At 41.8% G+C, this 26,428-nt stretch overlaps 2 protein-coding genes across 2 annotated transcripts in view; both read left to right on the top strand.

Annotated features, from left to right (window-relative positions):
• Positions 1-5,379: 5,379 nt before the first annotated feature.
• Positions 5,380-26,428, top strand: part of EXOC2 (exocyst complex component 2) — a 145,547-nt gene continuing 124,498 nt past the window's right edge. The window contains exon 1 of the mRNA XM_080917705.1: positions 5,380-5,445. The gene's annotated coding sequence lies outside the window, so the exon portion shown is untranslated. The remainder of the gene's footprint in view (positions 5,446-26,428) is intronic.
• HUS1B (HUS1 checkpoint clamp component B) lies at positions 25,375-26,205 on the top strand (the record flags this gene model as incomplete). Its single annotated transcript, XM_080918388.1, has 1 exon — positions 25,375-26,205. The coding sequence occupies one exon, from the start codon at positions 25,375-25,377 to the stop codon at positions 26,203-26,205; it is 831 nt and encodes a 276-aa protein (XP_080774514.1).

The following is a 26,428-nucleotide window of genomic DNA, read 5'->3' as shown; positions in this document are numbered from 1 at the left end:
TGGTCACTTTTACAGCAGACAGCTGAAGAGGATTGAACCTTACAGCAAGCCCAAACTGTAACCAGAGTCTAGAAATTTCCATTCAAAACTTGTTTTCGAAAAGAAAAAAGAAAACTTCCTTCTAAATGTGCTTTAAACAAATGCACGCTTGCAAATCAGAGCCACCAAGCAGCAGTAACGATTAGAGTTGGACAGACCTAAAATACCAAATGATGTGATGGGGTGAATAGCAATCACTGTCATTTATTATGTTTTTCCTAAAATGAAGTTCCCTTAAGGCTTATCAGATACCAAGGGTATATCTTACACAGACGGATACTTTAATTCTCTTTACTTTTAAATGAAATTTCATAAGAACTTCCACGTGTCCATAGGGCCTAGGGACTCTACTGTCTATCTAAAGGGAGCAAACCATTCATGCTGTGGATTCATCTGAATTTCTAGCTGATAGTGGGATGGGTATGCATCACCCTGAATAGAAAGAAAACCCCAAAACATAGCCCAAAGAGCCAAGGTCTGAAAAAATATGGTCAAGCATAGGGAGAATTACTTAATGGAAAAAAAATCAGAAATTCAATAAAAATGAAAAATTGAAAACACAGCTCACATATTTACCATTATGTTTTTTTTATTATAACTTTACTTCATGGTTAGCTTGCAAAATGCCTTTCGATGATCGTACTTTACTTAGCACAGTAATTATTTCCAGGGTAGGAGGCTAACAGGGAGGTGGGGAAGTGATTGAGGACCAGGCAGATTACAGAAAGGGAGAGTTAGAGGGAGCTGCCTTCCAGTTCTGCTTAAAATGGATGTGTTATAGGTAACCTAGTCACAGAACAAAGCCTCTGGGGGAACCCACCTTCCAACTGAACAGCAGAGTAATTAGTGTGATCCACTACCATGGCATACAGAATTATTTGGAAAAACTGCACTAACACCACCCATATGCCCCATTTTGCCCAGATGGCCAGACAGAGGTGCCAGATGAGAGAGTCTTGAGGCTCTGCCAAAACTCCTTCAGAGACTTGTTACCGAAACCGGCTTGTGAGATTTTTGGGGTTTAAAGCACTCCAGGCTTTCTCCTACCCAACAGACTTAAAAAATGAGATTAACTGGACTTTTCCAAAGGTCAAAGACTAAGGAGATACATCACGTAGGAACCAGAAAGTATGTTTTGGATTTTCAATGTAATTTTTCTTTTAATCAATAGTGCTATAGTTAGTTCTTGATTCTTTCAAGACTCTGGGTATTTTTGTTTCCTGTAGCAATTTGCTGTTGAACACTTTGAGTGTTCTCTCTCTCTCTCTCTCTCTCTCTCTCTCTCTCTCTCTCTCTCTTTCAGTAGGGTGAAAAATGAAGTACTTCTCAACTCTCCTGGCTGAGAGTCTTTGTTAAAAGGGTGCAGCTGGGAACAACAAAAGTCCCCACCGTGGGGAAAGTGGAAAGTCTGTGTGACATGCAAATGCTTCCCAGAGTTTATTTGTGCATGTGTTTCTTACGTCTCAGAATCCCATAAATTTAAAAACCTGCTGGCAATGGGTTACTTCCTGACCACAGGATAGAGTTGAGGATGAAGACATCCTGAGTGGGTAAGACACAGCTACCTTTGACATGGCTTCTCACACACCGAGAAACAGTGCTGACGTCCTGTCATTGCCTTAAGATTCTAAGGTCAGTCCCTGTGAGAGACATGCTTCTGAACCTTACAATCTGGGGGAGTTCTGCTGAACATTGGTAAACTTGCCACTATTGACAGGACTGGGGTGACATTTTTGTCATACTGGATTTTTTTTAATAAAATGAGATCTGAAGACAAATTGGCAAACTGTATGCAAGCTGACACCCTGGACAGAGAGATGCTTTCCTAAGGAAGGGTAGCAAGATTCAAGTCTTGTACACAGCATGACATCACAGCTGATACTTCTGGTCCCAGTGGGAGAACAGACCTTGGCAGCCGAGCTACAAAATGGAAGCCAGTAACACTGGCTGGAATCTTCATCTTCACATGCTACCTCCCCTATGGACAAACTGGGAAAATGATGATGTTTCCTATGTCAGTCCTATGACCACTGACATTCTGTAAATTTATTTTTGTTCAAATTGAACAGATACACCTGTTCTGAAGCAAAAAAAAAAAAAAAAAAAAAAAAAAAAAAATCAAATTATCTAATATCACACACACAAACACACACAGAGAGACTGAAACATTCACAGACACACAGACATACATGCACGCTCACACACAATCACCTACTCCTAACTAGCAATCTAAACTAAATTAAAAGCTGTGTGTGAGAGGACACCCCTGCAATTCCAGCACTTTCGAGACAGAGGCAGGGAATTTCAAAGCCAGTCTGGGCAAAACAGTGAGACTCCTTTAAAGCAATGACAGCAAGAACAACAAAATAAGAAAAACTAACAGTAATTAAAATGAAAGCATACATTTAGTTAGAAGTCCCCTATTTAGAACTCAAAGGAATCTCAATTCCTAGTCACATAAAATCACAGCATTTGATTATTTCTGCCCTCTGGGGACTGAGCAGGAATTAGAGAGCATCCTGGGATGCTAACTGAACCCTTCCCACATTCTGACCCAGTTCCTTTTTTTTTTTCCCTCTTCCAGGCTATGTGGCTCTCATATATCTTTGGCAGAGAGAGCCTTTCCTCAATTTCTTCTCTCCCTCATGGACCACCTACGGACATAACCTACCACCAGAGACGCCCAGATATAAACACAGGTGTTCGGCACATCTGCACCATTGCACTGGATGGCAGTAATAGCCATATGGTTGGGGTAACGGTAACACCATGCCTCTTCTTTAGAGCCAAGTTTATTTACAATTTTCAAACTGAAATATGCAAATTTCAAGTAAATAAAAAGTCCACAGGGCTCAATTTCACTGTAAAGTTGATCAGAGACATATGACTGTATTGAAGACTTTTCACACTGAGACCTGAGGCCAATGAGAATTGAAGATTGCTGAGTTCATCTCAAGGCAGTTGCTAGGAGCACATAGTTAAAATGGAGGTAAAAAGAATGAGTCCAAGGGTTTCCTAAACCAGAACCATGGCTAAGGAATTGCTGTAAGAGCTTAGTTTGTGTGATGACCTTGCAGGCTTTCAAATCCTCTCTGAAGCTTTAAACACAAAGAATGTCAAACCTGGTAGTATTTGCTTAAAGCATGTCAGCTGTCACTATACTGCCAAAATTTGTTCATCAAATATTGCTTCTCCCCTCTTTTTGCTTGGTGGTTTAGCAGATTTTGAAGTAGACAACTAGAGACAGGTCTCTCTCTGCAGCTCTGGTGTTACCATAGCGAACACTTGAATCTCAGCATCCACTTTGTGATGCACACCAAATAAATCCCTTCTCTCAGGAAGTTCAGGAGTAGGACAAGGGAGTACACGAAGAGACAGGTACTCTGCTGACAGGCTGTGGCTATGCGTCTTATGGATGGCCAGCCTGGTGGACGGAACCACTGTCACAGTGGGTCTCTGTGGTGTAGACTGTGAGAATGAATACGCAGGAATGCCCCAGCAAGAATGACTAGTCATTAGCTTTTGCTAAAAAGGAGCCTTGAGAGATGGCATCTTTGCAGTTGTGTTGGGGGTTAGGTTGCACACTATATATGGCTGCTTTAGAATCAACATGCCATGAAGTAAGTACTGAGTACTTATGGTATTGATATAAGGCAAAACACACAAATTATCCAAGGAGGGTCGCGGCATCTCCTACTGTTTTTGAAGAGTGTTTGGATAGACCAGGGAACACCGAGTCAAAATCCTTCTTTTTAGTTCTAATGAAATCTGAAAGTGTTGAAGACATAAACCTATACAATGATCTGTATGTTGCTTTAGCAGCTACCATAGCAATTTTAGGTTTAACAATTTTATTTTCTGGCAACTTCTGTACCAGTGTTTGTTCGTTGGCTTTAGGGTTAGGACCAGAAACTTGAGGAGGGGGAAAAAAGAAAGAAAATTATTCCAGTGTTCTTTATAGTAACAAAAGAGTCTCTTTCCTCTTCTGAGTGTTTCTGTTTCGCTAGTGTAGCATATTTATTGTTATTATTATTATTTTTTGATCCAGGAAAAGTCTGTGAGTTTTCAAGAGCCACCATTCTGGCTTTGATGTCAGGGTAGCCTTACCTGACAAATGGCATGTCACTGAGACCCGGAGGGTTTTGTTTTACTCTGAGAGACTGTGTGACTGCCAGAGATTTTTTTTTACTGGGTTTCCTTAGGACCTCTGCTGCAAAGCCAAGTCTCTTATTCACATATAAAGAGCATTCCCTTGCTCTTCAAAATGGATGGTCCTGGAAACACTTTGACATATCTTCTCACAAACAGAGAATGAAGGCATATGGTATTCCTTGATTCATAATATCTGTATAACACTCTCTTCAATGTATGCATCGAACGAATGCATAATGCAGCACGTAGAGATACCCGAGAAAAGAAAAGATAGTTTAGGCCAGTGGTTCAACGTCTCTGGGGGAATGATATTTACATTCATAGCTGTAGTAAAAGTACAGTTATGAGGTAAAAACAAATAATTTCATGGTTGGGGAGTGTCATCACAATATGGGGAACTGCATTAAAGGGCCTCAACATTAGAAAGGCTAGGCTGTTATTGGTCTTAGATAATAGGCACCCCGTAGCTATTTCTCTCCACAGTCATGGCAACACAATCACAAGTAGACTCTATGTGCTCCATGCTTTTGCCATTGTCCTCTGCTGAAGATCTGACGGAAGAAGCCACAAGGGAATGCGTGCTTCCGTTCAGCCGGCCATCTCCAGAGCCCAGCCCACAGGAGGGTACACTCAAAGCTTAAGGCTTCGGGACTGTAGATGGAAGCCATTTCTATAATTTGGGGGTCTTGTGAGTTTGCCTCTCAGACCCTTGGGACTCCCAAAGCTCTGACCAGTGAGATCCCTTAATAAGGTGGGGCACTTCTGGCTAGATGCAGTCCTTTGACTGAGGTTTGCCTCGCCCCTGGTGCTGACCCTTGACCCGCTGTGGACTCACGAGCAACATCTACTGTGATCCTAACTCACTGTACCCGCTTTACCCATCCCCTCTTTTTCTTCTCTTTAATTCTTCCCTTCCACTTTCTCCCTCTCTTCCTTTCTGCTTCCATCCTTCTATTCTCCCTTTCTCACCACTTCCTCTCCTTCTTTGCATTCTTTCCCCTCTTCTTCCCCCAACCCCCCTTTTCTTTCCTCTCTTTGTCTTCATTTTCTTCCTGTCGGTCCCCTGAATCTAACTTCCCTTCTCTATAGTCTGGTCCTCTTTCTTCTCCTAACCCACTCATCCAGGATTCGGCGCTCGGCTAGGCGGCGGATCGACGTGCTCGGCGCTCGCGGCGTGCGGAAGTGCGGCCCTACCGCTGACTGCTGCGGCCCGGAGCGGATGGACCGGGACCTGACGCCCCCTGCAAGCTGCAGGTAAGTGTCGTGTTCTGGGCCCGGAGTGGAACCTCACGGCACGGGGCCGTCGGGGCTGGGAGACCTGGGAAGGCGCGGTGAGGGACCCGGGGCGCGGGGCTGCGTGTGGGAGCCGCGGGCCGAGCCTCCCCTCCCGCTTCTGCGCTGGCCGCCTGGCTGGACCCCGGAGGAGTGCGGGGTATGGAGGGTCGGTTTTTAAAACGCTTAAGCCCCCCGAACTAAAGCTGATGGGAAGCTTGAGTGGTTTCTTTAGTGCTCTGGTGCGAGTTCAGCCACACCTCTCTTAGGCCTTTTGGATGCGTTGTACTAAAAATACTAATGGCAGCTGGTTATCTCTCCATTAATGCATAGTAAGACGTTGTTTATAAAGCTTAGCATGTGATGGCCTAGGCTTGGTAACAAGATTCCGTCACTGGCAAGGAACTGAAAGTCAAAACAAGAATGATCTAAGTGTGAAGAACTTGTGATTCGAAAGGTGATAGAAAGACGCTAATGTGTGTGTGTGCTTGCCTCTTACATGTTTTCTTTTGTTTGACTCAGTAGACACTTAGTATTTCTAAGCAGGGGAACAGATTGTTTCCTCCGTTTGTTGAAAACAATTTTTGAAATCATTAAAAAATTATCTTTTCCCTCCCCCTTGTCAATTATTTAATTTATTGTACCAGACATTTTGAACTATTACCTTCCAATGGTGATACCTTGAAGATTACATTCAAAACATTTGTAAAGGCTGTATTCTAGCACAGGGCTTCATCAACTTTTGTCACTTAAAACGTAAAGAATTTCCATGACTTTATGTAAGTTCATAAACTAGGTAGACAATATATTCATCCACTAACCGAAAGTCACAAAGCATTTTTATTTTAAAACAATTTTTGTAGACATGTAAACTTACCATTTATTAAAGATGAAAGTGTAGAGTTGGAAAACTCAATTCTTTTTACATAAAGAGTAAAGTCTTGGTTTAATATTTGGAATTACAGGACACTGAGCATCTTCAATGCTTTTCAGAGCTGATTGAATATTTTAATTTTCTAATCATCAGTACTAAGAACATTGCTCTATATAAATACATAATAAAAATGGTAGAAGTACAGTTAGGAACATTTTGGAAATTGTTGCAAAATTCATTGGTGATCTTTTAGAACTTCACATCAGCAGCAACTCAAACAGCAAGCAGTTCTTCAAATTAAAATTCTGACACAAATTCTGATTCAAAGACCCATTCATTTGATGATTGCATACCGTGTAGGGAAATGTTTAGGGAAATGTTTATAGTCTTTTGCTTTCTGTGATCAAACCATTTTCCTCTTTAAGAACAGATACTTTGTATAAATAGAGTGTTAGTTTTTCATTGCTGTAACCAAGTACCTGCCAAGCAAGTTAAGGGAAGACCGGCTTACTCTGCTTTATAGATTGGAGTTATTTAGCCCACTCTGGTTAGGCTGCTCCAAGGTGGCAGGACTGTGCTCTGTGACAGACACCTCAGGGACCGCAAGCAGGTAGAAGTCAGGACATGGGGCTGGGCTCAAGAACCTCAAGTCCCCGCCCCCTAGTGACTCACTTTGACCACAGGGCTCTTCATCAGAAAGCTTTCAAAACTGCCTAAAACAGGGTTAGGAGGGTTTGAGTTTATAGGAGATATTTCCTATTCAAATAGTAACATACAGTGAAAACAATGGCTATTTGTAACATATTAATTTGACTCTGAAGTGTGGTGTTTGGGTTTAATACTCTTGGGCAATTCATGACATGGTAACCTGCAGAGAGGAAGTTTAGAGCCAATGCTGTGATGTTGGATTGAGTACTGCTAGTAACACTTTTGATTCACCATGGGTTTGATTTTTTTAATTTCATTTTTGATCTCATGTGTTCAGAAGACTTTAATTTTACTTTTTTATTCTCTACTTCTACATTCAGTTACATGACCCTGTATAACCTACAGGATTGGCACCCACAGTTTAATTAATCTGAATTCTGATAAAAGACTTGGTATTGAATAGAATTTCTAAATGTATAGGAACAGCAGGAACCCCGGAGAAAACTTCACACTTTCTGGTTTACTTTTCTTTCTTCCTTTCTTTGAGATGGCCTCACTCTGTGCTCAGGTTGATCTTGAACTCCTTGGCTGAAGTGATCCTTATACCAGAGTTTCCTCAGTGCTAAGACACACACCACTTATCGATGCCTGGCTTTTCTGTGTTTACCTTTATCAGGCCCAACCTAGTAGTGCTTACTGCATAATACGCGTTACACTTTTAGTGTTTATCTCGTAGATGACTTTTAGGTTTATGTTAAAGTAGGCCATTTTGAGATTGATTGAAGTGGGAAATAACTTTGATTACTGAGTGGTAGGAGAAGTATTGAATGATAACTCTGTAGGGTGCACCCCCTTGACCACCCGTAGAACTGGAATGGTAGGCACTATTGACTATAATCACTTTACAGTATGCTCATGTTGATTAGAGGAATCATGCTATTGGTACAAATGGGCAAACTTCACATAACTGTAGAGACACTGGGAATTTTGAAGCTGTGAATACACACACAGGCTTTTTTGATTTCAATGTGGATGATAAAGTGAAATTTGCTTTGGTGTAGGAATTAAAGCAAGCTTTCAGTTAGTTCTCCATGTGCTACCTCCAGCCAGCTGCATGACAACAGCTGTGGTACTCAGCATCTTTGAGCCTTAGTTTCTCTTTGTGTGTGTGTGCCTATGTGTGCCTGTGTGTGCCTGTGTGTGTGTGTGTGTGTGTGTGTGTGTGTGTGTGTGTGTGTGTGTATTCAGAGACTATAAAGCTCTGAGGAGTCCAAAAAGGCAGGGAAGGTCTATGAGCATGGTCATAATTTGGGCTGCTTCTGAGCCACCATGGATAAGTGATCTCTGGTTACGTGAGAGCCTTCGGTCAAGCATGGCATTTGGAACCAACTCGTTTGACAGCCGCTTCCCCCCAATAAGACTTGGTCATCCAAAAAGTTTCCTGAATATTCTTAAACTCAATACTGTTGGTGGCAATTACAACTGGGGTTATTATTCATTTTGAATTTGAATTTTTTTTAGAGTACTTGGTTCTCTTGGAACTAAGGGATCTAGATTTTTAATTGAAGAGAAAATTGACTGCTTAGGGCGGATCCTAGTACTCAGAATTGTATAGTGTTGAAGGCTCTCCCTTGCTCTGTAAGAAGGTTCCTCTGGAAGTTTTAATGGCTTCCTTCTTTCCTTCATTTCTTTCTTTCTCTTTTTCCTTCCTTCCTTCTTTCCTTCATTCCTTCTTTCCATTCTTCTTTTCTTCCTTCCTTTTCCCCCCCTTCTCTCTCTTTTTCTTTCTCTTTAAAGGTCATTTTCAGTTTTAGATTCTGTGACTTTGGAATGATTGCATTCATTATAATTTTACTGAGAAAGCAAGACAAATAGCCTGAGTTATTTGGCTGTGGTTTCATCATAATGAAAGCCTCACATGAGTGACATGATGTATGTGTATGTAAGTTACGGGCTCTGCAGGAATCGGAATTCATGCCAGATGGTTCAAATGAGACTTTAATGAAGGGACTATTTGAGGAGATGTGGTTATCCAGAAGATGGTGAGGCTTAAAGAGAAACAAAAAAGCTGGAGGTACAGAGCAGGAAAGTAGAGCTGTTAAGGGCTGGAGGCAGGAACCTTTCAGTGGGGCCTCAAGGAATCTAGATTATCACCCACATTCTATGCAAAATCTATTTGAGCATTTTTCACACTTTCCAAATTGCTCATCTGTTCTCATCTACTCTTAGTAGATGATCTTGCCACCTGCTTTAGAAAAAGAGAATGTCTAATAGAATCCCGTGGTTCTTATACCAAGATAGTTTCTTTTCCAGTTATGGTCAGAGATGCATATCTCTGTACTATGGCTCTGTACGGAGCCAACCCATCTGCTTCTGCCTTCTCGATGATATAACGGCTCTTTCCTTTGTGTATGCTTAGAGGCAGCAAAGAGAAAGGCACCTGCAGTAAGAAATATAGCCCCCTCTTGATCTCAGAATCTTTTTTCCCCTGTTCTTCTTTCTTTCCCGGTCATATATATATATATATATATATATTTTAATTTGCTGATATTCCTTTTCTGTTGAGCCGCTCCACTGCCATGACCCTTCTGAAGGCTGTGGTCAGTCTCGGCCTCTTGATCTTTCAATGTTACCCTGTCTGCTGTAGTGCTCGGGGACACAGCAATCTCTTAATGAGTGCTTTGATTGAACAGACCTTTTTACATTCCTATTTTATCCATCAACCTGTTGAGGTTCCAGGTGATCTTTGTAGCCCAAATTATCTGAATGGCCTAATCAGTGGCTGTATTTGCCAATGATCTCTTCAATCTTTCATAGGTGGTTTGAATTTTAGGAGTGATACCTAAACTTTTTTTTTTTTTCTGAAAATACAATATCTGATATACCAGGACTTAAGTTTCATTGTTCTGTGTGGATCTAAGAAGAAAGGATTGTGGTGTGCAATTTGCAAGTATTTTTGAGTGACAGCATGTCTTTATATGAAGCTGCCCTTCCCAGTTCCTTTCCCTCAGTAGTGTGGTTTCTTTGCTGACGGTTCCTCAGCATCCAGTGGGTTGAGGACCAGCCAGCTTTAGACTCCAGCCATTGGCTGTGCAGTGTGGGAAGGTGCTTAGCTGCAATGCTGGTTCTGGGAAACCAAGAGCATTCTGGGTGGCTTTTCTCAGTGAGTGCATGCTTTTATGAGAGTAGCTGGGTAACCCAGGATTTATGTGATAGGAGTTATATAGGAATAATGAAGGCCTTCTCAGACTTTGCCTGTGGTTTCTCTTTTTTTTTTTTTTTTTTTGTTCTGGTCAGTATTGCTTCCTGGTGACCTCAGGCACATTCTCTTCTCCTAATCTCTCATGTCCAAGTGTAGTAGGAGGTAATAGTTTTTTTCCTCTTCTATAAACAAATAGATGAGATAAAATAGAAAAATAAATAAAAATTATGTTCTATTAATTTATTATGTTATTTATTATAATATAATTAATTCCTAATTATGTCATGTAATTACTATATTTTTCTTGTAACGACCTAAGATATAAACACTCATATTTTCATTAAAAACCATAGATCACATATTTCAGTTACTTTTCATTTTTGGAGGTAAAGAAGAAAATGAGTTCTAAAGAGAGGGGAGGGAAGGCAAGGGAGGAAGCTCTACTCACACAGTCTGCTTTTCTGCAGATTGTTTGAGGCCCTGTCTTTGAGCAGGCACTGCTTCAGTAAAATTTGGGCTCTCTAACTTCATTCAGGTTTGAGTTTGTTTTTGTTAATTATGGCTTTGCACTGAGGCCTGAGGGAAAAGATTATTCTCTGAGGGTTATTTATTTATTTGATCTTAAAATGTACTCTTAACCTGAAATTCTATAAAAGTCAGTTTACTTTCTTTTATTGTATTAATACATATTTTGGAAAATTAAGTTTATGCCTCAATGCAATAAGGGAAAATTATGAAATTGAGTTTCAGATTTCAAGGCTGGAAAGCTGGCTTAGTGGGTCAGGTGCTTGCTTTGCTTTGTTAACAGGAGGACCTGAGTTTGGTTCTCTTATAGCCCATGTCCAGGACAGGGCCAGAGACAGGCAGATCCCAGCTGCCAGCCTAGGCCAGGGCTGAGGTAGCTCACCTGGAGCGCAGGAGAGAGACTATGGAAACCAAAGGACAGGTAGCAAGAGAAGATATCTGATTGATCTGCTCTTCACACACACACACACACACACACACACACACACACACACAGCAGTCTCTTTAATCTGTACCATTAACAGTGAAGAGACTGTATAACTGAATACAAATCTGTAAAGAAAATACAGTTATACATTATAAATTCTGAGAAAATATGGCCTGTTGGTTTTATTTTAATGAAATGCTTTTATAATAGTGATTTTCCTTTGTGACCTGTGATGGACAGGAGGTTAATTGATGTTAAATGGATGCTTTGTTAATCCTTCATCAGCTACTAAACTGGTGTGGGGGAGTCCAGATCAGGACTGCACAGGGCCTTGTTTTCTCAAGGAGGGTTATGGATTCCACCCTTTCCAACTTCCCCGAAGCCCACACCAGTCTCCAGCTGTCTGCGTAGGGACCTCTTCCGTCTCCTTTCTACATCCCTGCCCCTCTCCCGTCTGCAGAGTGACAGCTTGTGGATGTTGCGTGCGAGTGAGCTGGGCTGGCGCTGTGTGGTCCGAGTGTGTGGTCTCCAGCTCTGCAGAGAGGCTGCTAACAGGGTGGATGAGGGAGAGCAATACTGTTTACTTTAATTTATTTCGGATGCCGGGATTGTGCTTGGGGTTTTTCCTGAGTTTGACTGCACTGCTAGCAGCTTCAGTCTTTCACAGCTGCAGTGCAGGCTGAGCTGCCCTGGCCTCTCAGACCCGCACTCTCCTCAGCATCTGCCTGTGTAATCCCTTGTGGCTCAGAAATGTTAACAGCACTGCTGAGTGCTGTGATTATTGCCTTTCACTATGTCAAGATGTATGGCCTTGAAATTTCTTTTGAGATTGAGCTAGACAAATAAAGCAGAAATTGTAAGATAGCAACAAAGTTGATGTATTTTTAGAAATTGGGAAAGCTATTATTCAGAATTTGGATTGAATTAATCCAACTATGGTTATGTAAAAGGATCTGGGAGTTAGGTGACAACTGCCATGTTTAATCATTTTAATAACATAAACCAATTTAAGCTGATGGTTGATTCCTTGACCTTCTGGGGAAACGCCCATTGATTTTGGTGTGCCTATTTACTGTTGTTTTGTCAGCAGGCAGTAGTGCCTTATTTCATCTTCAGTTCCTGACAAATTGAAACACATGAAACTTTGTTTTTATATCAGACTGTATGCTAGGGCAGTGTCTTTTTTCACTAATGTGTGGATGATGAATAAATATCAATAATATTTCCTTGGTTTTATTTCTGAACATTTTTGTTGAAGTGTTCAAATATGTTGTTATTTGAATAAATAGCTGTAGACTTATAACATTTCTTGGGATTTGTACATTGTTTTTCTTTTCTGTCTTCTTTTCAGTCGTGCTGGGGTAATGAGTTAGTTGTTGTTAATGAGTTGTCCAATGAGGACAAGGAAATCTAGGCCAATGGTGTTTAGAGAGGCCCTTGATTCTGCACTCCATCCTTCCCCCACACCTACCTTTATGCCTGAGTTGAAGCACCTAAATTTTGTATCCACGAGAGGGGAAAGCCTGTCATTTCTCTTCCTATGTTTCTTCAGTGAGGGATGGTTCTCTGTCCAAGACCAGCTCGAACTCTCAAGAGATCCACCTGGAACTGGAGCAAGGATTGAAAGAGAAAGACAAGTTAGTTAAAGCTGCAATATGACTTGAGGCCTAAGCCTCATGGCCAAAGCGAAGCCTTTGTTTATTATTTTTCTTATATACCACTTTAGTTGCCTGCAGAAAGATCACATCAGTTCTAAGACAGGGAACAAGCACGCCAACAATCAAAGACCCTGTAAACGTCCTTCTGGAGGCCAGGTGTGAAGATCAGGTACAAAAGAGGGTCTCAAAAGACAAAGAGACTGTTGAGCCTAGTCCACTGAATCTGCCCTGTCTGGAGCTGCGTTCTAGGAGCTTCAAATGCAAATGTACTTCTCTAGGTTACTGTGCAGAGTGAATTGCTCTGAACTTCACGTGCAAATGTGCTTAATTCTAGCCCTTAAGGGGTGCAGCACAAAAGCCAGTTTCAGCTTCAAGGTGTCCTGAAAAATTAATATTTCTCCGCCACCGGTTGACCAGAGGTTCCAAAATGGCTCTCTACAGTTCTCCTTAGCTTGTATGTCTAGAATTAGAAGACTTCAAGTATGTAGTAGTGTTGGATATGTTTAAAACTTTTTAAAAAATACTATCATCTTGATATTTCTTCTGGTGTTCAACCTTCTTGGACTTGTATTTGCTGTGATAATGATGTTACTCTAATATAAGAATTATGAAGCACAGTTAATATGTTCTCAAAGTTAGGTGACCATCAGCACTGACTCTAGAATATATATACATTTTAACTACAGAAGAAATCCCTTAACTCATCATCAGTCCTTTAACATTCTTCGTTTCTGTATTTACTACTAATCAAGTTTCTTTTCAAAATGTATTCTTCACATTTTTCTGTCTGTCTGTCTGTCTGCCTGCCTGCCTGTCTGTCTGTCTGTGTAGAGGTGGGCTCATGTGCATATTTAGGGATCAGAGGACAGTTTGGAGGGGAATCTTCTTTCCCTCCACCATATGAATTCTGCTGCTGGAGAGCTCTGTGTTCTTGGAGCTGCACAGTCCATGGACTCTTACCTGGCGACCCGGCTGGATGGAGGAATAGGAATTCATATGAGCATCCTAGCCATGCTGCTAAGATAACTTCATAGTCATAGGAGACATGAACAAGTGTAGGGCAAAGTGATGAAGAGGATGACCTCATGTAGTTACCTCCTTCTACTGCATGGGATCCAGGACAAACTGTGGTACTCAGGCTTGGCTGCAAGCACCCTTAGATGTTGAGCCATCTGGTGGGCCCACCATTGTACCTTTTCTGGTTTTTGAGTTCACTTGTTTTGAACTTTCTGGTAATTTGGCTGTTTGTATTAATTATGGCAGAGTAAATTAATACTGTTAGTCATGACCTCAGACATTTATCTAAGAACTAAAAATTTTCTTTATATAAAGAAAAAGAAATACCTACAAATGATGGCTAAGTCCAATACTGGTAACTGCAAATGAACTTGTAGTTTGGGGACATGGTGGCCTCAGGCTTCAGTGTGACAGAAATGCTGTGCGAACAGTGTCCCCCCTTCCTTAGGCTTTGCCACTTTGATTGCTTATTAGTTGCAGACAGGGAACTCTAAAAGGGCCCTGTGGTTAACTGATTCCCACTGTTTGTAGTTTAGCTGTTTCTGGGCTGCTCCTCCTGGAATGAACTGGGCAGGTACAGGCCACTGGGAGCTGCTGTCAGAGCCGGCCAGTCAGAGAGAGGTGGTTGCAGAGGTGTCTGTAAAGCATGGAACTTGGCAGTGCAGCAGACAGTGTGTCAGGCACATTCTGGGAAGACATGTTCGTTTCTGAACCTAAGAAAACTTGCTTCTTTTATTTGGATTTTTATGGCTCTGACCTGAAAGGTCATTACATTTTATATGTGATCAGTACTGCCCCTTCCACTTCCAGGCATGGATGTTTTACATTGAAAAGATGAACTATAGTTTTCCTTTTTGTGATGCTGGTAGTTGAACCCAGGGTCTCATCTGGGCTACCTCTGAGCGATACCCCAGCTCTCTTTTTGTGTAGCCAGGTAGGCCTTGAGTGGTCCTCTGGTTTCAGCCTCCTGAGTAGCTGGGTTTAGAGGCTTGTGTCATGAGATGAGAACAGGCCCGGTGCCTTGCCAGCAATGGCGTGGATTGCTTTTTTAGTATTTCCCACTACACACCAGGTTGGAGAAAATCAATTTTTTGATGTCAAGATTGCTGAAGGGGTAGAATTTATTTCAGTGTAGATCTAACACTACAAATTTTAATTTTTAATTGTTCAGGTAATTTGTTTTATAGAAACAATAGTATGTTGATATCTGTACTTTTTATGCCCTGGAAAAGGAGCTGCTCAGCTCAGATCTTGGTGGCTAAGTGGAATCCATCTCATTTCCCTCCTGTCATGTTTCTGTATTGGTATTAAGAGTAGTGATCATGATTGATTGCTAGTGTAGGATGTAGTTAGCAAACTCAGTTTCTATGGTAGGTATTGGTGATTGCTATAATCAAAGACTTACTAGTTTAGCATTGGCAAGATGATTCAGTAGGAAAGCCACTTACCATCAGGCCTGACAGTCAGTACAATCCCTGAACCTAACCTATATAGAAATAGAAAGGGAAACTCACTTCACAGTTATTCTCTGACCTCCATGACACTCACAGCTCTCCCTCCCTCCCTCCCCCCCCCTCTCTCTCTCACACACACACACACACACACACACACACACAAGGGGTGCTGGTGATAGTGTTGGCAGGGGAGTAGCAAGATGACTTACTGGGTAAAGTAGCTTGCTATGCTTGGGTTTAATCTCTAGCACACACATCAAAGTGGAGAGAAATGACTCTGCAGAGTTGACCTCTGACCTCTTCATGCATGTCTGCATACTGATCATGTGTCCCTATACACAAATAAAGCAAGGAAGCAAACAAACAAACAAACAAACAAAACAAAAAAACAAAACAAAAAAAAAACCAACCCCAAAATAGCAGGTGGGGCACAATACGGAGGCAAAGAAGAGCATCTCTGCATTAGAACATATCTAGGTGATGTTGCACTCAGAGGCCTCATTTCAAGACTTTGCACAGCTGGAACTTCGCATGGTCTTTGAGGTCCCTGCTGCACTGGTTGAAAGTTTCTAAAAGTCCTAGATATGCTGCTGAGATGGAGGAATGGGCAGGTGTAGGGCAGAATGGCAAAGGGTCTGTGTTCCTTTGCTTTCTGCCTCGGCTCTTCATCTGAGTGATGCCTCAGGGTGTGCTCTACTCTGCGTTGTCCAAGGTCTGTCTGCCTGTCGTTCTAAAGATGCATTCACACTCCTAGCTGCAGGAGAGCATATAGAAATTCATTTGAACCACCATTTCCATGGCCCTCTGGTGTGAACCTGAGGTGTAAATTTTTCTGTGTTCATTTAGTGTATTCATATTTGCAATAAGAGAGCTTTTGTTTTGCTTTTTGAAAGAATTAGATAGTATTAAATCAATCTTGATTCTGAGTCACAAATTGTGACAGTTTTGGGCATAAAATGTCAAAGCTTTAAATCTGAGTTGTGTATATAGTTCTTTGTAGATGAGGCAATATGTTTGTTTTACAGTGCTCATTCAGAAAATAACAAAAAATCTGTCAAATTGGAGGGATGTTGCAAACAAAAGACAAGATGCTGGATGATGAGACATAGAGATTATTATGTATGTTTAAGATTAGAATCAGAATAGAATAATTACAGTTCGCATTGTGCTTCTGTCTTCCTCAGTGTTCTGTTGCTATGAGGAGACACTGTGGTGCAGGGCTGGCTCACTATTGCTATGAGGAGACACTGGTGCAGGGGCTGGCTCACTATTGCTATGAGGAGACACTGGTGCAGGGCTGGCTCACTATTGCTATGAGGAGACACTGTGGTGCAGGGCTGGCTCACTTGCTATGAGGAGACACTGGTGCAGGGCTGGCTCACTATTGCTATGAGGAGACACTGTGGTGCAGGGCTGGCTCACTATTGCTATGAGGAGACACTGGTGCAGGGCTGGCTCACTGTTTCAGAAGTTTAGTTCACTAATGTCATGGTAGGAAGCATGGCAGCATCCAGGCAGACATGGTGCTGGAGAAGGAGCGGAGTTTTACTTCTGGATTTTGGCTGGCAGCAGAGGGAGGGAGATGGGTAGGAGGAGAGACCGACTGGACCTGGCTTGGGCATTTGAAACTCAGTGTTGCACCACTTCCCCTGATGACCAAACATTCAAATCTGTGAGATAGGGGCATTTCTTTCTAAACCACCACAGCTACTCAATGGCCATGTTCTTGAGACAAGCTTTGCTTTATTGTCCAGGAGGACCCCAAACTCCTAGGTTAAAGATATCCTCTTACCTGTGGCTCCTGAGGCACAATGCTGCCGACCACAACTCTGGACAGTTGTTCCGTCTTTGCTACTTTCCCTGCTAGTGAGACAAGTTAGCATTTTAGAATACTTGGAGATTGTAAGGAAAAGATGACGGGGCACCAATGTTGTGAAAAGATGACATCCTGGGTTTCAGCACCAATGTTAGGGGAAGGATGAAGAGAGTGGGGGGCATATGGCTCATGGAGATGCGGTGAGGCCTGGGGGCAAGGGAGATGCCTCTGGGGGGGTCCATGCTGGGAATCCCTTCCCCCTGAGGGACCAGCCACACAATGGTATAGTACAGAATAGAGTTTCTTCAGGTCATGGTTGAGTTAAGAGGGTGGTAGAGGCAGGGGGAGGGTGGGGGGAGAGGGAGAGCAGTAGAGGCCAGCCATGAGCACATGGAGAGATGGGGGAAGGGAAGGGGAAGAGGAGGGATAGGGGTGGGAGAGCTAGAGAGCCAGGAGGCAAGAGAAAGAGGAGGGGGCAAGCAGCCCCTTTTATAGTGTCAGGTCACTGGGGGGAGTATACCTAGCTACTGCCAGGTAATTGAGGGGTGGGGTTTACAGAATCCCAACAGAGATCAACCTGTCATCCAGCTAATCCTGTTTATCACAACCTAACTTTATGTGTTTGTTTACTAACTTGACTTAGTGCTCTCTGCTCTTCCATAGTTTTCACATCTCACTTGGTTTTCACATCTCACATCCAGCATTTCATTGGCTGGGCCTTCGTGTTGCCCCTGGATGTAACATGAATGGACTGCAGGAATCACGTGTAGTGATGCTCTCAGTGTAGATTATCTTTCATCACTGTTTACCTTCCGAGAATGCTCTGAGTACGTGTGGAAGAATAGCTAAGGCTTTGGTAGTCTCGGCTGAATTGAGTTCTCTGCAGTGTTGGAAGGTCGTATCTTGCTGCCAGCACAATAGTTCTCTCCAGAGGCCAGAGGGAGGCCAGGAGTTTTCAGACCTCAGGTGAGAGCCAACTGCCACCCCAGCTCTGGTGCTTCTCTGAGGCTGAATTTGTTTTTCACATTTGTTGCTTTCAACTCCTTGTTTGTGAATTGCCTGCCCTGCCCCCTTCACACGTTTTTTGAGGCTTTTGTGTTTCATTGGTTGTTGTGAGCTGTTTGTAAACGTGAAGAAGCTATCCATGCTCAGTTATTCTGACCATCTTTGCATTTGTATGTCCCTGTTGTGACTCTTCTAGTCCAGCAACGCCCTCCTGTCACCGTAGCACACACACTTCACCTTACGATCTTCTAGTTGATTTTGCTGGAATTAAAATTATGTTTATGTTTGGCATTTAAATAATCATGTTTTTTAAGTGTATAGATATTTAACATAATCAGGAAAATTATGATGCACACTGAAATTGAAGGTTCTCTCACTGCAGTTAATATGCAGAAGACACAGGCCAAGAGAATACCCATTTAAACCGTCCCTGCCAAGGTGTGGTTGCATGCGCCATCACTGTTAGGGCTTTAGTCTCATCTGGTTAGCACTGTTGACTTTCCTCTCTGGAAACAAGCTCCCTCTTAGGCTGCTGTCTTTTCCTTTTTACAGCATGAGATTCCAATTTCTTTGGGGTCCCTTGTTTTTATAGCCTGATAGTTGGATTGAGAGAGACACAGTGTCTCTGTAGAGTATCTTCATTTCTGGAAGGCCTGTCACTGAGATACGCCCCCTAGCCTGGGAAGTATTTTAAATAAAACCTAGACTCATGGTTATTCCTGGGTAGAACATATGAAGATTTTACCTACTAAATAAGGAGTCAGGGTCTTTCAGATCTGCTTGGTCTCAGGGACCCACTGTTCTTAGAATGGAGGTAGTACTTTCTCCTGTATGTAATCTGGGAAAGTCGAGTATAAGGTACTCAGGATCTTTCTGTGTGTTGTTATTACTTGGTGAAGAATTTTAAGTTATATTGTCCAAACAACATGGGCAAATATGAATGATCACAGCCCAGGAATGATATGTTCCACTGTGCAAGGGGTCATGTGAACTTTATATAGGACCACAACAATAACAACAACAAAATCATGAATGAAGGCATGTACTAAGTGTAGTGATGGGGACAACAGGTAGGGGTAGTAGTGAAGCAGGGACACCTACCTATGTGATCAGTCTCAGGTGCTGTCTGATGTGTGCAGAAGGGCTTTTATTTATGCCTTTAAGGAGTTGTGCAGGTTCATGAATAGTTATAGGAAGGAGGTAGTTTAGTAGAGAGACAGGTGAGCTTGGAATTGTATGCCAGACCTGTACCTGGGTGGTCCAGCTTCAGGAGAGGGAGGGGCAGGGGCCATTGTAACCTTTTATGATTTATTTGTATATTGTACAGTTTTCTGCTGTGATAGGGAGCCAGCAGCTGACATTTCTAGTGCTCCCCCCACCTAGTCTTCTTTCATATGGTAATCTGTGCACTCCCTGCCTTTTTCCTTTTGTTGTTTAAAGCTAAAGGTTTTACTTATGGATGACAAAGGGTGTTATTTAGGTCAAATCTAGAAGGTAGACAATGATGACTAAGGATAGTCACTAAAAGCCTTGGTTTTGTAACATCCCAACTCATCACAATCAGAAGTTCTTACCAGTGAACCTTGTGAAATCTTCAGAATAAAGTGCCTTTTTCTGGGAATTTCAGTTCATATTAGCTGACTTTTTATGCCCCCCATCCCCCATTTCCTCTGACTTTTTCTTTGGTGCAGAGGGAGGGACATTGATTTTCTCTCTCTTTGGTGAAAAGGGAGGTACGTTGACTTATGACATAGTGGTCCAGGGAAAGATTGGAAAGGGAAACAATTTTATTTTCATTTTCACTTATTAAATGAAATACATTTATTCTAAATGAAAAATGAATTTTATAAATGTAAGTGATCATAGACAAATGTGCTTATTGACAAATCAAAACACTAAAGTTATTTTTCTTTTTAAATTCTTTATTGATGCCTTTATATAGAATACTGTGCTTCATTTTGGCACATTTATATATGCAAATACCACACTCTCACCATCTCTGCTTCTCTCTTTACTCTCCTGTTTCCCTCTTCTCATTCCAGGCCCATTCTCCTTACTTTTTGTAGCTGACTGGCTTCCATAGTCCTGAGTTCCAGGCTTGTTTCTCTGAGTTGTTCACTACGGTCTGCTTTAAGAGATTTCTCAGTGGAAGTGTTATTATGCAGGTATTGTGTGTGAGTCTAGTGGAACAGGAGAGCTAACAATTGCAAAGGTAGTTGATTAATGGTGATTCCTGAGAGGCAGCTAGTCTATCCAGGAAGCACCCATGTAAATCAGGAGACCATGGAGCCAGGAGAAGCCTGGGCCAAAGCCTTTGTTACCATCTTTATGGAGAAAAGGGGAATGCAAGGGTAGGCCATATAAGCAAGTTTAGGATTGGATAGTTTGCATTAGTCTTGTGTGCTTCTGTCTTGTGATGGTCTTGTTAGCTGGAACCTAGGATGTTGCCTGGAAATTCTAGTGTCTTGAATTAAAGGGCTCCTGAATTAAAGGCAAATCGAATTTTAACTTTGTTTACTTTGCATATCAAAGGTATGTTTCAGTCCTGATTTTCTGTTCCTAGCTTTTTGTTTAACTGTCATGAATTACTGAAAAGAAAACATGTTCTCATACCATAAGGACTTTAAAAAAAGATTTATTTTATGTGTGTTTTGCTTGCATGTATGTCTGGCCACATGTGTGCCTGACTCTAAGAAGTGGGCCAGACTCTTTAAGAAGTGTTCACAGTTTAAATATTATGTAAGGTGATATTTTTCTTAAACAGAGTGTTTTGTGAATCCCAGGAAACATGACCTAAATAATAGTTTTTATCAAAACAAAACACAACTCTCACCTTAAAGAGAATATGAAAAAGATTATGAGTGACCAGAGCCTGGGGACAGAGATTGAATGCTCCAATGTGTTAATAGTTTCATGAAGTTTTACAGTGACAGAGCAAGTCATAAGTAAGGCACCTTCCAAATACATTAGTAAAAACATTAGGTGTGACGGTTAAACCAAAGTAGCAAAATCTGCTGCAGGCCTCAGACTGTATGGAAGATATTTCCCTTTTGGTCACTAGAAGTTAGTAGTCTCTTGTCTTTATAGATTCCTAAAAGTTTTACCTATTGAAAGGATGTGAAGTCAGCAAGGATCCTGTGATAACTTGCAGCATCCAAGCCCCTCTGAGCACTGAGTTTTCTATCAGTCACTAGACCTTGCAGGAGGTTCCATGCAAGGTGTGGTTCTTTGCAGGAACTTTTCTGCTCACATGGCTATCTCCTAAGAGTATGTCATAGGCTTTTTCTAAGGCTAAGCAAACACTGTTAAGAAGGTTTGTTTGTTTTTATTTATTTTTTTGTTGTTATAGAATTATGGAGGGAAATGGAGTGATCATGTAGAAATCTTTATTACTTGTTTTAAACTGCCGTCCATAAGCTGACTCTGTTAGAGCCCAATGTTGGGAACCACTGTGTAGTGTGCACTGTGAGGTGTTTGTCCTTCATTCAGGAAGGAGCACAGAGTGCTAAAGGTTTGCTGGCTCTGAGCTGACTTTCACTTGAGAAGTTATTCAGAGGACTGGTTTGGGAGGGGCCTTGGCATTGGGAACATCTCTTGCTACAGAAAGGATAGGAGGAGAAAAGTACCAACATTACAGATATCAGGAATAAGTCTGACCACATGACCAGAGGAACAAAATATTAAACTGGAAGTGACTTTGCCCTTCCTGTTGAAACTGCTGGCTAAAGATGGGGTGGAAGAGCTTTATGGTGCCTTTTCAAGTTTCTGGCTCCCTCGATAAAACACAGCTTAGAGAGTCAACTCTTGGTGTTTAGCAGGCATTAGGGCCATTCACCGTGTTGATGTTCAGATCCATTTAGTTAGTTTTAGTGTGTTACAGTAGCATTGGGGGCCATTGAGGATGTAAGGGTTCTGTTGAGGGTCATTAAAAGCAAGCTGTTTCTTTCTGGTCAAAAGAATGGCATCTACATCTGACCCTGGATGGAGACATGACATTCTGGTCTGTTCCAAAGACTAGAATATTTCATACTATTGTCTCCTCCCTTGTGAGTTGGGCCTGTCAGTCCCTGGTCCAAAGACCACCCTTCAAGAAGCCTGGTTCACCTAAAGCCAAGGCAAGGGGGTAGGAATAATAGCCCCCCCCCATAGGATAATTTATTTATCCTTCCACGAGACCTTTCCTTTTTGTGTAGGCATTTGCACAGCTTCCATCATGTAGCACAAATGCCTCTTGGCTCTTTTGGTTGTCCAGAAAAGTGTTACTTATCTTATCTTTTTTGGATTCCTTGTTTTGTTTTGGGTATTTGCCAAAGCTTGGGCTTGCTTCCTGTACATGCGGTGCTTTCTCGCCCCTTTTCTCAGAAGTCTCCCTCTCCTTAGCTGCTTTCTTTCTGTTACCTAAGCTCCTGATTTCTTAAAGGAGTGACTTCCTCTTCTCCATCCTCCTCCTCCTAGCAACTGCTGAGGTTTTCACCTTGCTGGATCTGCTATTTTTATCTCTCAAACTCTTAATAAAATTGGTCATGGACTTACATCCAAATCTGTTTCTGAATTCTTTCATTAATAAAATTAAGACTTAAAGTGTGAACCTGTAAGGATTGTATTATGATTAATTAAAAATTTTTAGTAATATCTTATTTAGAGTTTATTATTTCTCTTAGGCCTTTATATTATTATATTCTCTTATATTAAGGAATTTAAGCCTTAATTAAAAATAGATTCTGTTAGTTCTTGGTTTGCCTTTTTGAATCATGGGAAGTATTCAGCTTCCTGTTTAATTATGTAAGTCACAGACAATACTTTGGTCATTGTTTGACATCACGTCTACCTGTCTGGAGCCTAGTGGCTAAAACTGATAAAGAATAGATGTCATCATCTGAAGGTATCTATGGGGCTTAGTGTCTGGGCATGTAGGATGAAGAGGAAATAGGTTCCTACTGTGACCAAAGAAAACATAATTTCAGAAAGGTCATGACATTACTATAAGGTTGTGAATTTGAGGGGCAGTGTTGAGAATCTGGTGTTTTACCTACAGGTTGTGTCTGGATACACGGTCCTCAGCTATGACTTACTGTCATTTTTGTTTCTGTGATAAATATACCTCTATAGAATGCAATATAGAAGAGAAAGGTTTATTTTAGTTCACCATTTCTTTTAATTCCATTGTTGTGGAAAAGTTAAGGCAGCAGGGACTTGAAGCATCAAGTTGTATAGCCAAGAGCAGAGAGAAGTGAGCTTGAATAGGCTGCTTGCTGTTGTGATCAGTTTGCTCTCTCCACTCTCATACCGTTCATGTCCCGGAGCTACTGGTGTAGTGCATGGAGACCACTGTGCTATTTAACATCATACACAGGGCAGTCTTGGGATGAGAAACACAAGTTACTCTGGTTCTTCCTTACATGAAAGAGGCTTGAGAGGCCTTTGAACATTGGGAACATTGTCAGAGCTCTCACCCTGGAGGGCTAGACAGCAGGAGAACTGGGGAGAGTGGCCATCACACAGGAGTGGTGCAGAAGTGGAGCGATTTGGAACTGGGTGGCTGGCACCCTGCTTTTAATAATCAGTAAGTCTGACAGACATTAAGTAAGACTATAAAACATGCTTATTAAACAATGTCATCTGAAGCAGTAATCTAAGAACATGTCCAGAACAGTCATTAATGTTCATGGTAACAAAAAATTATGGTAAGTTCTGTGATGAGTTTTTATTTCTTGCTGTGCTGGAGATTAAAACCAGGGCTTTGCCTATGATAGGCAAATGTTCTACCACTGAGCCACACTTCTAGCCCTAATTAAAGGTGAATTTTTGTCCCACATAATATTGGAAAAGTAAATGCAGAGTAGAAACATCCTGGCCAAGCATTTGAAAATTATATATCCATTTTTACAGTATAAAGCCTCTTACCTAGAAATTTTCCTTATGGAAAATATGTCATTATTAATGACCTCTAGTAAGGTGTCTTGATTAGGTAGAGGTTCTATTCCTGTACAAACATCATGACCAAGAAGCAAATTGTGGAGGAAAAGGTGTATTCACCTTACACTTACACATTGCTGTTTATCACCAAAGAAAGTCTGGACTGGAACTCAAGCAGGTCAGGAAGCAGGAGCTGATACAGAGGCCGTGGAGGGATGCTGCTTACTGGCTTCCTTCCCCTGGCTTGCTCAGGTTGTTTTCTTATAGAACCCAGGTCTACCAGCCCAGGGATGGCACCACCCACAATGGGCTGGGCCCTCCCCCTTGATCACTAGTTGAGAAAATGTCTTATAGCTGGATCTCATGGAGGCGTTTCCTCAACTGAAGCACCTTTCTCTGTGATAACTCCAGCTTGTGTCAGGTTGACACAAACCAGTCAGTACAGCCAACATAGCAAGTAAACTATTAGTTGCAGCAGTGTATTGTAGTATTTTAAGCCATTTAAAAATTAAAGATGAGTTGTGGTGGTTTTAATGAGAATGGCTTCTATCGACTCATATCTGAATGCTTTGTCCCCAGTTGGTGAACATATTTAGGAAGGATTGGGAGGTGTGACCTTATTGAAGGAGAGGTGTTACTGGGGAGGGCTTTGAATTTCTCCTTAAATTTAACACAAGTAAATACTGACAAAAGTAAATATATTTTGGGTAATAGATGTTTATTATTATCCTAGTAATAGGTCAAAATTGAATTATATTAATTCCTTTTGTGGAATAATTATTTTTATCACTATACTGGAAAACTAGCTATAAAAATGATATAGACTTGTTAGCGTTTAATAGTATGGAATGATATTCATTATATATGTATTTTAGGTGCAAATAAAATACGCGTCTAATTTATTGCATTGTTTATAAGACACGTAGTAATATCTGCAAGTAATGTCTGGATTGAGTAAGACTACAATATATATTTGGTATATATATTTACCAAATGTTTTTAAAGGGTTGGTTATCTCAATGGTACTTTTAATTGTGGTCACATTATGTAGAGTGATCTTCTTATGAGCAGACCAGAAGCAATGACATATTTAAATAGGGCAGGCAGGTGGAAAGGTGAAGATGGGTCCAGAGACAGCCCTAAGTGTCCCCCTATAGCGTCTGCCGTAGGTGGCCTCAGGTGGAAGTGGGTCTGCAGGCATGTGGAACCCAAGTGCAGGCAGTGCTGTGGTGGGAGGGAGGGGTAAACCGGTTGTGCCGCAGGCCGGAAGGGGAAGGGTAAGCGGGCAACAGTCCAGACCGGAAGAGTAAACCAGCTGACCTCTCTGGCAGTGGTCTCCTCACAGCACTCCCTCTACTACCTAGGAACCATGAAGTTTCGGGCCAGGATCACCAGCAAGCGTTTTATAGAGCTCTTCATTCAGGTCAGCAGCACCACAGCAAAGCTGGCGAAGGTCTGTGTGCTCCGCGTGCGCCCTGACAGGCTGAGCTTCTGTCCTATGGGGCTGCTGAGGGAGGCCCAGATGTGGGGTGAGGTGAGGCGGGATGTCTTCCACCACTTCTGCATGGAGGGTGCTTCGAAGGAGTTCAATGAAATCTATCTAGAGCTTATGTCTGAGCATCTGGCCAGAGCCATGAGGAATGCAAGCAACGCTTCTTCCCTGAAGCTCCAGCTCACCAACAAGCTGCGCCCCTGCCTTACTGTGGGGGTGGAACTGGCATCGTGCCCTGGCCACACCCGTGCTATGGTCCACGATCTACCTGTGAGGGTGCTTCCCAGAAGGTGGTGGAAAGAATGCACAGAGCCCCAAGTTCGGGGCTCTGATGTGAGTGTTTATCTGCCTGCTCTGAAGACCTTGAAGAACATGGTGGAAAGGATGGCAAATGTGGGCAGTCATGTGCTGGTGGAAGCAAATCTAAGTGGCAAAATGAACTTGAGTGTAGAAACCGATGGAGTGACTATTAAAAGCTATTTTAAAAATCTTGGAAATCCTCCAAATGCCGTTCTGGGTATGTCTCAAGGCAAAGACCCAGAGACCATGGTGCAAGTGCGGGTGGATAATAAGAAGCTTCTACAGTTTTTGGATGGACAGCAGATAAACCCTACAATGGCCTTATGTAATATTTTGAGCAATACTCTGCTTCATCTTGTTTTGGTTCATGAAGATCTTTCTCTTCAGTATTTTATTCCTGCTTCATGAATTTCAAGCATTCTTAATTTTTTTTTTAAAGAAATCTTAATTTAAGATCTTTCCAGACCTGAGACTTTGAGTTACTTGTGTTAAACGCCTGCAACCCTGTGGATTTTGTAGGGTGTTTTTCTTGTTGGGTTCTTTCTTTGTAAAATGTTAAGAAACTATGGGAGAAATAATTGGAAGTTCATGTGATTGCTTTTTGCTTTGACAGTTACGTTATATTCAACTT

This window comes from Micromys minutus (assembly GCF_963924665.1).
Source record: "Micromys minutus genome assembly, chromosome: 6".
NCBI classification, from domain to species: Eukaryota; Metazoa; Chordata; class Mammalia; order Rodentia; family Muridae; genus Micromys; species Micromys minutus.
This window is presented reverse-complemented; position numbering and strand designations above follow the sequence as displayed.